Source organism: Theobroma cacao, chromosome 9, assembly GCF_000208745.1.
Source record: "Theobroma cacao cultivar B97-61/B2 chromosome 9, Criollo_cocoa_genome_V2, whole genome shotgun sequence".
Lineage (NCBI taxonomy): Eukaryota > Viridiplantae > Streptophyta > Magnoliopsida > Malvales > Malvaceae > Theobroma > Theobroma cacao.
The window spans coordinates 2268318-2284163 of NC_030858.1; the positions used below are offsets into that span (position 1 = coordinate 2268318).

The window sequence follows — 15846 nt, forward strand, 5'->3', positions numbered from 1 at the left end:
TGGGAACACAATGACTCAGTCGATATATATAGGGCATGCACATCCCCTTTTACATTGAATAGCAACTCAATCTGCAGCCATATTATTTTTTCCCGTTTACACAGCTCAAGTTTCACATCTTAAATTTCGTAAACTAGGGTTTAATGTTTGTCATCAATGGATGCATCCTTCCATCCGAGCACACGGTAATCTTGTCCTCAAATGTTTATACAAACACATACAGACAAGGCTATATATAATTAGAATTTCAAACAAAAACTATATATATATATATGTTAGAAAATTCCAGAGCTTGATGGGCATATTTCTGACAAGCTTGAACAATAATGCTATCGAACGACAAGATACTTGGCCCTCGAACATCCAGTTAGTGTACAAAACTTTAAGGTCCAGCATCTAGCTAATTACACAATGGAACACGACAACATGAAATTTCCGCGCATATTTTTTAGGCATAATTTCAGTTTTGATTTCGAGACAAATGAGAAATACAAGTCTCTCTCTCTCTCTGCAAAGCTTTTGATTCAAACTCTATCAATATAATACACTATAATTCTTCGAACCAACGTACTATCTGCAATATTTTATGTTTGTCCATTACAAACAGGCCAAAACTGTTTTTGCCATTGCTTAGCTTAAACTTTCGTCACGATGAGTCATCAGATTTCTCGTTGAAAAATATGGCTAACTTGGTTGTCATAAGTATTGCAATAGAGATTTTGCGAGAAAGTAACACTTGACTCAGCAAGCATGATCATCCCTGGCCCTTTCATTCATACCCTTTATATATATTGTGTTTTAATCGAATAGTACGGATTTCTCCATATTCAATGCTAAAAATCCATTGAATTATTGATTAATTAAATATCGAATTACAAGTTTTCAACGAGGACACGTACTTGGTTTCATGATAGAGGTTGAATATTTGTCCTGGAGTGTCCGAATATGCCACCCTGATTGGGAAGTTCTGTTTGGGTTCTCGGAAAAAAACGTACAGAATGTGTTTACCAATTGACTTTACAGTAAAATGGTAATGAACAAGTTTCGCTGTTTACTTCTTGCTTGTAATTAGATGATATATAATGAATCTCTACAGCTGAAAATTTATTCATGAAATCAAGAATGCCGATCGAGAATCAACCCTTTGGCTAAAATTTTAGTCAAGGGTAATGATGGCAGCTTAAGTTTCAAGCCATCACTGTCAAATTGTCAAACAGCGGAGGCTGGAAAGCAACGAAATGAAACTGACAAGATGGTGTCTGGGGCATCGATCTTGTGTGCTTCTAAGAGCATCTGCATCTGAAAATGTTTGGAACCATTGGTTTGTTTCAATCCGTATCGTCTTAGATTTAGGATTCTCCGTCCACTTTAGATAAATCAAATGAAGATGATTAGTTGCTTACTCGACCTGGATTATCTCGACTGCATCTTAATTAACTCGAAAGAATATAAAGCAACAGCAAAGTTATTGTGACACTTAAAACGTGAATCAGCATTTTCACAACCGGTCCTCATTGCAATCATGGGAATCGGACCCCCCACTAATTACGTAATTTATTAACCCCTGATTAAATTAATAAGGGGAGGTGTTTCTTGTCGTGGGGAAACCCTAATTTTGTCTGCCACGAAATGAAATAATTATCGCCATCTTCAACTGATAATTGTAGGATTCGAGAGAGGCATGAAGAGACCTTAGCAATTACAAGGGTCTTGATTTCTTAGTGCAGTTGAAACAGTAATCCTCCAATAACAAAAACCAGACACATTAAACATGGATGAAACAAGAGAGTCGAGACAAACATAGGGCAAGTGGGTCATTGACAGATTTTAAGAAATCAATTTCCCCCATTAAAGTTGGGTTTTTCCTTTTCCATCGTATCGCATTTGTACCCTTGCTGTTATCCTTTCGGCTAATGTGTTTTTTGCTTTCACTGCAGAAGATATAGATTTCGAAAGTACGGCCAACACTGAGCTGCTTGAATTCATCTTGTCAGATATATATATATATGCATTCCCATTTTTCCAAGCTCAAACTTATACAGACTAATTAAGGGGTTTGTGAAACTTGAATCTTTCTATTACAATATTTCATATCATCCTGATGATACCTGGGCCTGTACACAAATGAATCTGCGTTTGGTTTTCTGCTATTATATATTGAAATCAGTGCTTTCTTTTAATTTCTTTGTTACAGAGTGCCCATCTCTCAATGGAAAACTCTTTTATGTTTGAATAAAACTTTGTAAATTACATGGAAAACGTGCATAGTAATATGATCAGTAGGCGGATTTCACTCCTGTTGGGCATTTATCAAAGTAATTAAAGGTCTGCAATATGTATTGAGAATTTTTTGTATAAGCATGCATGGACCCAAGCGCAACACTTTTTTTCTTTCCACAGCAGCCACAACTATGATTAAAATGACGTGTTCAGGTGGCAAAATGTAGAAGACAAAGGAATTTTGCTTGCCATTTAGAGGCAGATTCTAAAATTTTCAAGTCTAATTTTCGTTTTCATGAGACTAGGTGGCAAACACCTGGACCCCGGATCACAAGTCACCAACCTTACACGTACTCTAATTATTGTAATGTAGCAGCAACTTGGAGGATCCCACCTTCCGAAAGGGGTATGGACTATGAAAAATAATGAAAATGAAGCACAGAATCATGGAAACTTTGGTGTATGTGTATATATATATATATATATATTCTTTATTTTCAGTGCAGAAAATCATTGTTTCTTTGGATTTCAAAGGGAAGCTTTTGTTCAGTATTCAACTTTGGACGGTCAGATATTCAACCATTTCCTCATTGTGCCTTTCTTTTAATTCCCCCTTGAGCTTCTTTTTCCAATTCTACGCATTTGACCCTAATTTTTGAGACATTCAAATTTATATCTGATTTGGCCTAAACTGCTGGACTTCAGAGAGGTATATAGGAGTTCTGATTAGTTTTGTAGATTTTCACGTCAAAAGTTTTAGTTTTTGGAGTTATTTTACCTTTGTCTGCAGTATAAAAATGAATTAATCCCAGTTCCCCCATTGTCTTTAATCATGGTTCTTGTTGTTTTTTCTGTAAGTAACGAGACCAAGCCACAAAGATCAAAATTTTTGAGCAATCAGAAAGATTCCTAGGCTAGCTTTGCCCTTGCGTAGGTTCTAGCTAGCTACTTAGGCTTGGAAGAGTATAACATCATTGGGTTGTAAATAATGGCTGCACGGAAGCACCATGAAGGACGACATTGACAGAATGCTTTTCATTATCGCAATAGCTTCTCAAACTGAGCTCTCCATTTTATGACGGAGAAGATTATCGTTGACTCATGAAGTAGAAAATTAATATGAACCTTTTTTTAATTTGATCGAGAATGACCTATTAGATTATTCATATGCAAGAATGAAACAAATATTGATTGTATAGAGTATATGTAAATTGATAAAAGGAATTCGATTATTTAAATCTGGGGTATTAAATTAAGGAGCTTGAACCAAAGCTACCCCTCCCCATTTCCATGTGTTCTGGTGATCAGAGTTGGTATAAGATTCTTGGGTAAATTATAAAACAAAAACTACAGCAACTGGCACACCGAAAGTTTTCAAAATCTGAGATTTCTGATGAGGGGAATCCAGTACTAAAAAGCATCAAGCTTTGGCAACATTAGCATCACCAAACCATTCTTGCCGGGTCACCAGGACAAAGAAAAAGACAAATTCTAAGTGATGAGAACCTTTTCGTAGACGGAAAATGAACCCCATGTGGCTTCAGTCACTTGAACACTGCTGCTGCACCCCATAAAACCTATACTCCTTATATCGTTATCGTACAAATTGTATACGTGCAGTTCTCTAAACATTAAATTTTTATACTTGAACAAGCAAACAAAAAAACCTGTGTCGTGTGGTGCAAAGGAATTCCACCAATCAAGATTCCGATAGGTTTTTGTAGCTTCTAACTTTCCTCGCCCGAGGCCGTCCTATAAATACCATTTGTTGTTTTCGCCCTTAACTATATCTCAACCTTGTCCTTATTAATTTCTCCCAGCTACATATATAGCTGGTCTCTTTAGCTCTCTAGCATGGATTCCCTATCATTTTCAGGTATCTGCAGGTACCGTGTATCACCCTCAACTAGGTTGGAATTCGATCAATCCAATAATAGAAAAGATGGGTTTTCCTTGGGGAACAAGGCTAGTTTTGATAGGAAACAGGACAGACAAGGCTTAGCAATAACCCGTGTCGCGAGTCCATTGAAGCAGGCGATTGTTCCATCCCTGGAGAAAGAAACCGTGCCTGACCAGAATCACGTTGCATGGACTAGTGTCAGACAAGAACGATGGGAAGGGGAGCTGGTTGTACAAGGAGAAATACCGTTATGGCTGGTACGTGAGAAGACTATAATACTAGTATCTAGTTAATTCTTTCGAACATGCAAACATGAAACTTTTCATCGTGACCCTACAAAGAAAATCACTGTTCCGATAAAAAACATGCTCATCACTTCCTGTTTAATTACTTTCACAGTCCTTCTTTCCCCCCTTTTTCAAGTCTTCAAATCATTCAAAGGCCAAAGAGAAGATCTAATTCATGAAATGAACTTCAGTATTGCTTTAAATGCTTGATCTATACATCAACTGCTTTTGTATTTTCATCATGAGAAAAGGGTTCGATCGCGCTCTTTTGACTGCAACTTAAAAGCACTGCTACTTTTTCCTTTGTTTTTTGTTTTCTTCTCTCTCTTTTTCTTTTTCCAACCTTTAGAAAGGCCTTTTTCTAACCAACACTAATGGTGCACCGTCCACCCAAAGAAACCAAGGGAAACAACGGTCCGAAGCTAATACACACATTATTCTGCTGGTCAGAAGGTGATTCTGAAGTATATTCTTTCACTAATTAATTCATAAATATTCCTTGCATATATATGTATGATTAATTTAAAACATTACTCATACTATTTATACTTCATTCATTTAGAAAAATAAAATTTTGAAATTCTTTAACAACTCATACGTAATCATAAATTCTTGACGATATGAATATAGTATAACAAAAGTTGTTGGTTGATCCAATATTAAACAAGAATACTTCTTTTCTATGGTGAATTAGTTAATTTAATTCAAGCTACCCAAATGACATGCAGAAAGGTACGTACCTCAGAAATGGCCCAGGGATATGGCACATAGAAGACTACAACTTCCGTCACCTCTTTGACGGCTACGCCACGCTAGTCAAGCTTCACTTCGAGAACGGCAGGTTAATCGCCGGCCACCGACAAATCGAATCCGAAGCCTATAAGGCTGCAAGGAAAAACAAAAAGATTTGCTTCCGAGAATTCTCGGAAGTTCCTAAACATGAAAACTTCATGGCTTATGTTGGGGACCTCGCAAAGCTCTTCTCCGGCGCTTCTTTAACGGATAACGCCAACACGGGCGTTGTCAAGCTTGGAGATGGACGTGTAGTTTGCTTGACAGAAACCCAAAAAGGGTCATTAGTTATTGACCCGAACAGCTTGGAAACACTTGGGAGGTTTGAATATACTGACAGCCTGGGGGGTTTGATACACTCGGCTCATCCGATAGTGACAGACTCAGAGTTCTTGACCCTGTTACCTGATTTGCTGAACCCTGGATACTTGGTGGTGAGAATGGAGCCAGCGACGAACGAAAGGAAGGTGATCGGAAGGGTCAACTGCAGGGGCGGTCCAGCACCAGGTTGGGTCCATTCGTTTCCAGTGACTGAGCATTATGTTATCGTGCCTGAAATGCCATTGAGGTACAGTGCGCAAAATCTACTCAAAGCTGAACCGACTCCAATGTACAAATTCAAGTGGCATCCTGAATCTAAAGCCTTTCTCCATGTTATGTGTAAAGCTAGTGGAAAAATCGTACGTCCCCCATTCTTTGATTTCTTTTCTATGTATGTCTCTTATTCATTTTAAATTGCTAATTAAGGGTTTGTGGAAAATTTTGAAGGTGACGAGTGTGGAAGTGCCATTATTCGTGACATTTCATTTCATCAATGCGTACGAAGAGGAAGATGAAGATGGTAGGGTGACTGCTATTATCGCTGATTGTTGCGAACATAATGCCAACACTGCCATTCTAGATCAGCTTAGGCTTCAAAATCTCCGCTCTTTCAATGGCCAGGACATGCTACCAGATGCAAGGTATAGGATATATATATATGTTATTACAACTATCTACTATATAATACAATAACCGTCACAATCTGCTAGTACCAATTTCTTATTCTCACGGAATTTATTACTTCATCGTCATCTTCCTGTTACCTACCAAACCCCATAGGAGGTTTTTATTATTACTATTATTTTTAGATGGTTTGTGTGGGGAATTTGATGGCATTTTAATAGACTTTGCTTGATCTTTATTGCTTCATTTTGGTGAGACACTCAAATCCAAAAATCACCATTGCACGTTAAAACTCCGAATCCTGCATGCATGCTTTTCAAGAATATGGGTCATATATATACCACGAGGTCAAAAAAGACGTAGGCCAGGATCAAAACACCCCATCCTTAGGCATAGCAGTAGACTACTAGCCTTTAGTCTGTTTATAGCCTAAGGTTTTCGTGAGCTGAATATAGAGTAAAAGACTTCCTAATTATGACTGGAGGCAAATATAGAGATTGATCCGATGGTGGAAATTCATCAATTAATAATTAACAGGGTCGGAAGATTCACGATTCCATTGGATGGGAGTCCATTCGGGAAGCTGGAGTCAGCGTTGGACCCAGATGAACATGGGAGAGGCATGGACATGTGCAGCATCAACCCTGCCAATTTGGGTAAAAAATACAGATACGCTTATGCTTGTGGAGCCCAACGCCCATGTCACTTCCCCAATACCCTCACCAAGGTAATTAAACCTTATGATGACTACATCAATCTACCTAGCTGGCTACCGCTATGTGCCTATGCACACGACACAAACCCTTTAAAAACATTTGCTCAACTTTATTTATGCCATGGGTATTGCAGCTTGATTTTGTAAAGAAAAAGGCAAAGAATTGGCACGATGAGGGGGCTGTGCCATCCGAACCATTCTTTGTGGCTAGCCCAGGGCCGACCGAGGAAGATGATGGTGAGCAAATTACATTCTTTCCGATCAAAGTTTGGTTTTCTTCATCTGATCGTGTAATCTTGAACATGGATTCTAGCAAAACGATACATGTGATTAAATATCCTGACCAATTTCTTAACATACTATAATGTTGCAGGTGTTGTAATCTCCATTGTTAGTGAGAAAAATGGAAGTGGCTATGCTTTATTGTTGGACGGATCAACATTCGAAGAACTTGCAAGAGCAAAGCTCCCTTATGGTCTACCATATGGGCTACATGGATGTTGGGTCCCCAAGAAATAAAATCAGTAGAGAACCTTCTTCACAAACCAGAAGCTACCCAATGCATTATGGTCCATACATCACGGACAGGACCAAATACTGGAGATAGCCTTGTCATGTGATAAAATCTATGCAATTTGATGTCATCACTGTGAGGTGCACATATAGATATGGAGTAATTCCCAGAAAAATCAATAAGAAAGGAAAAGGAATATATAGTGTGCAGGACTGAAAGATATAAAGTAGCGGGGTGAAGAGAGATTGTTTTACCCCCTGGTGCATTCTTAACCATATGTAAGCCAAAATAATAAAATATTCAGTTAATTAGTGTCAAAAATGTAAAATGTAAAATGGAAATCTTGGCTCAGCTATAAAATGAAATGCAATTGGGTTAAAGCAGAGGAAATAATTGGCATTAAATCATCTGAATTCATGATCAAAAAGGAATAGGATGTATTTATTTTCAAGAAAGAAAACAATAAAAATAATAATAATAAAAGGAGTGGTTTCAGCCATGGCAGCTCTTTAGAATTTGTAATAAGAATAAAAGAGAAGATCCTTTAAACTGTGTTATGAGTTGAAATCCCCCACCTCTTCTTCCTCCTTCCATTTTCAAAGATAATTGAAACTTGAGAATCAGATGAAGAATATAAAGGTCCTTTATGAAAGCCCCAGCTAAACTGAGCACCAATGCAGTCAAGATTGTGGCTAGTGCACTAACTACAACTTAACTGACTCACAGCATCAAAACTTCATTTCCATAACTGAAATGGTCCAGATATATATCACTTCTGGTCAGTATAAACAGCATCGACATCATCAAGTTCAAGTAATTTAGACAAAAGTTCTTTGTTCAAGTCCATAGCCTCATCATCGACCTGAAACCAACCCAAAGATCAATGATGTACCACTAAAGTAGGCAGTTTAATATGTTCTAAGCATTGAGCAATTTGTACAGTCAGCACCAGCCATATAGAAGTGTAGAAGATCCTGATTTACCAGAAATCAAAGGTAGATGACATAAATTATCAACATTACAGAGAACAAAAATACCTCAATGGTGGTTATTGGAAGTAGCTCGGAACCATTATCAGTCTCAAAATTTATTCCTTCATCACGTAGCTTTGAAAGTATTGTCGCATAGTTTTCTGCTGAACTTACAATCTTATAAGAGCTACAAGGAAAATCAGAGTTAGAGTTCCCCCAGCTCCAGTTGCAAAACAACTTACCATATTTGAAAAAAAAAAAGAAAGGGAAATATCATTGGAAATCAAATAGGAAGACTTATAGAAGCATTGTATAGTCAAATGAACAGATAACAAAGAACATCATGTGTAAAATATTTACAGAAACATAATAAGAAGTAGATTTAAAAACAGAGATGTATTTTTGTTTCCTCGTACTTCCTGTTTCTCTAGAGGAATTGGAAACGTGCATGCAATTGTATGTCCAAATATTTTCTTGTCCAGAAAAGTTCAGAAATATCCATTCTAAAAAGAAAACAAAAGTCCTTTTACATTTTATACAAACAGTAATTTTGCAATGCAACTTCATGTGCACCAGGTAAAGGTTTGATTCCCCACACTTTCAAATTTCACTTCACATGTTTTAAGGCAAAGCCAATGATAGCCCTTAACCTCTTTAAATGAGCTTTTAGGTTCTACAAAGGAAAATATATGGAGAAGATGGCTATATTAATTCCTCTAAATTTATGTCACAAAGATTAGGAGTTCATTGCTGGCAAGTATTAAAGAAATTCACAATGAAAAGAAGTCCGGAAGATGCAGTAAGTATGAAAAGGAGAGAGTAAGTAGAAAGATTTTAGTGTTAAACAGCGGGGCCATTACCTCTCTGACCTATCCTCATCAGTATCATCTTCATATGCTGGAGGCTCAATAACATCCTCTGCACCAGCATCTAATGCAATAGCAAGGAGCTGATCTTTGTCAGCATCAGTGACTTTTATATTCACAACTCGAACACGCCTGAACTTGAACATAACGGACCCAGGATCTGCTATCTTTCCTCCATAGTCCTTGACTACCTCCCTAACATTTGCCCAAGACCGGGTTATTTTATCTGTTAAGACCTCGACTACCATGCTAACTCCACCATAACCATAAACCTGAAAGAAGCAGTATACTTGAAGAGACAACAAAACCCAGTCTTGTATACAATTAGAGCATCTAAATACAGGAAGATACCTCAATGACCAATCACTATAGCAGCAAATATACAAATAAAGTAGACAGTATTCACAAACCAACCTCGTAAACTTTCTCAATGTAAGCCTCTTGCCCTTTCTCCGAAGCTCTCTTGATGTTACGCTCCAAAATTTCCTTGGGTACATCAAGTTCCCTGGCTTTCTCAAGTACAGCGGCGAGAACCATATTTGATACTGGATTAGGACCACCTTTCTTTACACTGCATCACATAATGACTTCAAAACTATGAGCATTTCAGTCTCTATTACAATCAGCAGAGAACGAATGTAGGACAAACCAGTAGAAATAAACTGCAAAACATGAAATTTGTCAACCGAAGAACTTCCTTCCAGTTAACTAATAAAAGCTATTTGGAAAACTCTTTTTCGCATCAATGTAGCAAATCAAGCAGGGGATAATCGGATATCAATGACCAACTTACGCAGATACAACTTCCTTTCCAATCCTTGAGTAGAGTTTAGCCTTCTTTGCATCTTGAGCTCCCTGCAATTAAATAAAACAGTAGAAAATTATTTCATTGATCTTGAGTTTTAACCCTCATATATAAAAAAGAATTAATCCTAGGATTAAACTAATTCCACATCATAAACCAAATCACCTTTGAATTTATCTTCTTTCAAGAATTTCATCAAATGGGTGGCATCTAAACCATAAATCAGATACCATTCACTCAAAGAACCATTTTTGTTCTTTGACAGAAGCATTTTGAAATCATAAAAATTTATGAGAATTTGAGAGATAGGACATAAGAAACCTTTCTTCCGGCAATCTTAGAAGAGCGCCTGCCCATGCAAAGTGGAGGGAAAGTGGATATACTTCGGAGTTGATGCTCATGGCTGTTAATGCTAGCTTGATACAATGGAGTGGACGACGATACTGAGGATGCTGACGACAACAATTTCCTGCTGCTTTTTAATAGGCCATTTCTAGAAACAATAAAGGAATTGGAAGGAACCCCATTAGTGAATCTGTGGAGAATTGCACCAACTGCTCTCACTGTTGAAGATGATCCCATTTTTTGCTTTTGCTTTTTCTTTTTCCTTTTACTGGGGGTTTTGTTTTGCCTCGGACGACGAACGGACCCTCATCAGAAATATGGGGCCTTAAGCCTTTGCATTTGCACATAAAAGGGCCAAGAATTGGAAATTTAATTCCAGGCCCAGCTCATGTGAAAGAAATCAAATTAGTTGATTGTTTTCATTTGAGATAAATTATTTTAAAAAATTTAAATAAATATTATATATCAAAATATTACTTATTATTTTTATGTTATGTTGATATGTCATAATAAATGATGACGTGACATATTAATGTGATATTGATGACATAATCATGTGGTATTTTTACCATTTACATTAATGTTATATTAACATTAATCGACTCTTAATTATAAAAATTTATTTAATTTAAAATAAAAATATCAAAACTTGATTAAAATAAAATAAAAATTTATTTAATTTTTCTAAATAGTTTAAAGTTTGTTCAAGTATTATGTTTTTTTCAATAATATTAATCCCGTCTCTCTTTTCCCCTTTGGTATGAAAAATTAACAAAAGGAACTAAAACGATATCAAATTTGCTTGGTTTAATAAACTTTTTTAATTTTCAATTTATTCAATTCAAGCAATTTTTTAAAAAATTTATTAATCAATTGCAGAAAGAATGTAGTACTAAAGTATTTCACTTTTATCCTCAATTATTTAGGCCTTTTGTGAGTTAAGTTCTTAACATGTTATCCCCTGCAGATTCTCCCAATCAAAATCAACATCTAAAGCTCATTCTCAGCTAATTACAGGATGGTAGAGAAGCCAGGAAAAGCTCGAAACCAGCCTTCTTCAATGGTCCATAGCCACCTGCCCTCATAGTTCATGTTAAGATGTTAACAGAATTGCATGACTTTAACGAAACCGGTGACATAAAGGCCAAAATGACCCAAAGCCTTCGTCTTTGTGAACATAAACTTTTCAATAAGGAATTCAACTACAAAACTGTTAGCTGAGAGTGGAGCAATTAAGTTTATTCTTCCAACAGAGCAGGTGGAGTAGGTCATGACCTAAAGGAACAACTGCCCATTTAAGCAGCTCCCAGAGGCTTTATAATGGAGAAATCATTTAGCATGGAGGTGAAAGTGACATACTATTGTCAACCATTGACTTGTGTTTTGTATTTGATTAAATGAACAGGGAAAAAGAAGAAGGATGCTTTGGATTGATGAATGTGTCATGAACCTAGCAAAGAAAAGTGAGCAAAAAGCTTCACAACACAACCATTTAGTTCTGCTTTCAATCAAACTAAAATTTTCAGCTTCCTTCTACAAGAACACGATTGCCTTGCCTTGCCTTGCGCTCACAGAGAAAAGAAATTTTTACTACGACCATTTATCTTAATCCCACCTACGTAGTCCTAGAAGGCTTAAAATCGCTGGGACATTAATTTCATTCAGCTAAAAAGGAATCAGAACAAGCGATAATGAAGTATGTTTGTAAGGAATCAGTGAAACTATCAGTTGTCTCCAGGAAGTAATGACAAAGGAATCTTTTGACAATCTTCTTGTTTTAAGATATAATAAATGATACAAAATTTGAAGTAAAAAATGGCATATAAATAAGAATTGCTCAAAAATCGAAAAGCACTAACCTTGCTGTAAGCCAATTCTATCCTACAAAAACTTTTAACCCTTTTGTTCATCCATCACCTCCAATGCAACTGACAAAACCTGCTGATATTCACTTGCATTGCCATTGGTATCCACATTCTCAGTCCTTATCAAGCACAATATCCCTCAATGACCGGCATCTGAGCACCATATCCAAATCATCCATACCAATATTATAGCAAGAAGCCAATACGAGATACTCCAAACGCTCATGATTCCCAAATGCTCTGACACCTACTCCAGTAACCAACTCACAACCTGTTAAATCAATAGCCACCAAATTGACACAATTCTCGGCAATTGCAATAACTGTGACATCCGATAAGTTAATCAACCAAGCCAAATTCAATTTCCTAAGACTTGTAATTGAAGAAACTGCCACCCCACCAGAATCTGTTGTCTTTGGTCCACATTCAGCTAAATTTAACTCCTCCAAGCAACAAATATGCTTCAGCATTGACACCCCAGAATCAGTAATTCGATCACACTCTGCAAGAACCAATTTTTTCAATGATTTTGAGATATAACCAGTTGCTAAAGCAGCCAATCCATGGTCAGTAACCAATGAACTAGCTTCTAAATTCAAAGCCCGTATCGAATTCGAAGACCCAATTGCTTCAACAGCTTGGTCATCCAGCAGATTACACCTTCCTAAATCCAGAGTTGTCAAATTCTGCAAGAATTTAACGAGGGAAATAACGGCAACATTGCCTATATTCTTTCTCTTTCTCAACAAGACTTTTGATAAATTTGGACACCCATTAGCCAAAGCGCAAACCCCATCATTCCCAACATCTTCAAAACCAGAATTCCCATCAATTTCATCGAATTCTTCACGTGTTTTCCTAAGATTAAGGTTAAGAACTTCGAGTTTTGGACACGTTTTAGCCACGAATTCAAGGTGGGAATTGGAGACAAACATCGGTGTTTCGAACAAAACCAAATTTGGGAATCTGGGCATGAAAGTGGGAATGAGATCGGGTTCAAGAACGCGAATGGATAACCGGGTTAAGCCTTCCACTCGCCGCCATTGCTTGCAGACTTGAGAGAAGGCTTTCCTGTGGTCTTGGTCATAAACCCAATTGAGAACTAAGCTTAACTCGTCGTCGCCCAGTGTAGACGTGAAGATATAATCCAAAATTGTGTTTATTTGTGAATTGAATTGGGGTTTAGTGTTTATAAATTATTTAAGTTTTTTGTGCAAATCAAATGTAAAAAAATTTATTAGTAAAATTTTGTAATTAATTCATATATTTTATCAAAATGATAAATTTAATTTTTATATAATTATTTGCAAAAAATAAATTTTATATTTTTCAAAATTGTTAAAATTAATTCAATCCTTGATAGTGTTAAAATTATTTGATTATTTCATTAGATATTTGTAATAACACGATGTATATGTAATAACTTGATATTTAAAAACGATACAATGATTATGCTGTCCTAACATTGATCAACAATGATTGTATTATGTTAACAACTTGCTTTATATAAAGTTCACATTAGATCATTAGATTGATCTAAATTTAAAGAATGTGAAATTTTGAGTGAGTAAATTAAGTTCAATTTAGCACTAATAGGTTGGGTTTCCAAACAAGATTAACAAAACATTAATGGGGCAGCACTTATTATTTTCCAACGTTAATTAAGTGTGCGATTGTTATAATTGCTCAACAGAATATTGAATGACAGTCAGACCACTTACCAATATCTAATAATTAATTTTTTTTTTCTATTTTAACTTTTATGTCATTCCCATGAGAAAAGTCTAAGCTACCAAACGTGGCAGAGATTATTATAATGGAAGAGAGCATGTTAAAACGTTATGGTTGGACTTGAGAATCATTCTTGGATAATAATAATGCATGGTTGGCAAATACCAAGAAGCATGAGCAAATGCATGTGGCTTGTTGTCGTATGGTAGTTGCAGAGCTTGCGATATTGGAGCACTGACTCAGCTGCATAAATTATTGCCGAACTGCCCTGCTGTAAATTAATGTAACCCCTTCTTTTTTAAATAAATGATGGCCATAATGCTTCGTGCCTTGCTCCAGCTAAGTTAATTAAACTAAGATCCAAAACAAAATAATTACGCTTTTGAAAAATTAAAAAAAAATTATAAATAATGATGTCATAAGGAAATTCTATTTCGATAAATCTTTTATTTTTATCTGGAGAAAAAAATGAAATATCTTGGTTTTCGTGAGTATAGAAAACGATGCATTACCATATTATAAGAGAATTGGGAGAAAAAGCTTCATATTAATGCCAAAGAAGAACGACCAACTGATATAATGATTTTTCTTCTTTCTTTCAATAAAGAGCCTGTTTTTAAGTGTTGGAACTTGGAAGGGGAAGGGGGGAGGAATTAAATTTAATTATAGATTTGATAAATTTATATATGATGCAATAATATGATATGAATGTGATATAAAATTAAATGTTTAAATGTTTTTATTTTACATGTTTATGATTTGTTTAAATTCTTATATAAATTTGATGACAACGACGGTGAATTTTTTTTATTATGTTTAATGAATATAATTGTTTTAATAATTATTAGTTTAAAATTTGAATAATGAATTTATTTTCCTTTTGTACTTATACTTATTTTAATTTAATCATATTAATGATATTTTAAATTTTAATTGTGTTAAATGTTTAAACAAATTATAAATCGTGGAGTGTCATGTATATAAAACTTAACACAATGTGTTTAATAAGCGTATTAAGCAAATCATATTACAATTATAATAAAATGTAATCGTATTCGTGTTTAATATCCAAACAAATTTAATTAATCATGTTGAATTCGTACACATATGTACAATTGTTAACATCCATATTTACAGGACACAATTTAAACACACAAATACAAATTATTAGGTCTATCCAACACAATTTGGAAAAAGTAAACAAATAAAGCAAGAAATTAATATGCATATCCATGTCTTTTTCTTTCTGGTTTGTCTAAACGCATATCCATATATAGACAATGAGTATGGAAATGTTGAATATGAACATGGCATTTGGATTTATGAGACAGAGAGTCTATTTGGAGTGGGAGTTCTAACCAAAGGGAAGAAAAAGATATGGTATTTTACCAACCTAAGATGCCGACGTGGAAATCCAAAAGCATTCTCCAAAATGAACAAATCACCTAATCATTGGTGGTTAATACTTGCTAGTCATTGCCGACATTCAAGACGTGGAAACTTAAACTTTACTTTCCTCCAATCACCATTTCCTGCAACTTTTGGCTTTAGCTTATTCCTCGCTTGCCTTTACTTGATCTGATAGTGTAGTGCGATAAAATCCAACCATGCCAACCTTTCCCCCAAAACCGGCCACCAACGTGTCAAAGGCTAATTGGTGTGAGTTAATCAAAAGCCAACCTAGCCCCTAGCTCACTTTGCATGTTCTTTGGTTCTTCTGTTTCCAACGCAAGGAAACGGGTCACGTTACAATCGAAATCCCACCTTATCTATCTATCTATCTATATATATTGAATCCAAGACCATTTTTTGTAATTTTATTACATAAAAAATTTACACATTATTATTATCACAAATACAATTCTAGTAAGGATAATTTTTTTATTAATT

The 15846-nt window shown here is 35.7% G+C and overlaps 2 protein-coding genes and 1 pseudogene across 2 annotated transcripts; 1 reads left to right on the plus strand and 2 right to left on the minus strand.

Annotated features, from left to right (window-relative positions):
- On the plus strand, positions 4037 to 7665 carry LOC18587976 (carotenoid cleavage dioxygenase 8 homolog B, chloroplastic). Its single transcript, XM_007012068.2, has 6 exons — positions 4037 to 4377; positions 5136 to 5879; positions 5968 to 6161; positions 6682 to 6871; positions 6994 to 7096; positions 7233 to 7665. The coding sequence occupies exons 1-6, from the start codon at positions 4075 to 4077 to the stop codon at positions 7376 to 7378; spliced, it is 1680 nt and encodes a 559-aa protein (XP_007012130.2). The 5' UTR covers positions 4037 to 4074; the 3' UTR covers positions 7379 to 7665.
- On the minus strand, positions 7787 to 10638 carry LOC18587977 (probable transcriptional regulatory protein At2g25830). The gene is made up of 6 exons (XM_007012069.2): positions 10337 to 10638; positions 10004 to 10065; positions 9625 to 9781; positions 9205 to 9482; positions 8411 to 8531; positions 7787 to 8235 (listed from the first exon to the last, which is right to left on the minus strand). The coding sequence occupies exons 1-6, from the start codon at positions 10595 to 10597 to the stop codon at positions 8143 to 8145; spliced, it is 972 nt and encodes a 323-aa protein (XP_007012131.2). The 5' UTR covers positions 10598 to 10638; the 3' UTR covers positions 7787 to 8142.
- Positions 12089 to 13403, minus strand: LOC18587978 (annotated as a pseudogene).

Coding starts and splice junctions, on each gene's coding strand:
- LOC18587976 (XM_007012068.2), top strand. CDS start 4,075: ATGGATTCCCTATCATTTTCAGGTATCTGCAGGTACCGTGTATCACCC. Junction 4,378..5,135: donor GAGAAATACCGTTATGGCTG/GTACGTGAGAAG, acceptor AATGACATGCAG/AAAGGTACGTACCTCAGAAA. Junction 5,880..5,967: donor GTAAAGCTAGTGGAAAAATC/GTACGTCCCCCA, acceptor AAAATTTTGAAG/GTGACGAGTGTGGAAGTGCC.
- LOC18587977 (XM_007012069.2), bottom strand. CDS start 10,597: ATGGGATCATCTTCAACAGTGAGAGCAGTTGGTGCAATTCTCCACAGA. Junction 9,483..9,624: donor ACATTGAGAAAGTTTACGAG/GTTGGTTTGTGA, acceptor TGCTTCTTTCAG/GTTTATGGTTATGGTGGAGT. Junction 8,236..8,410: donor TTCCAATAACCACCATTGAG/GTATTTTTGTTC, acceptor GGTTGGTTTCAG/GTCGATGATGAGGCTATGGA.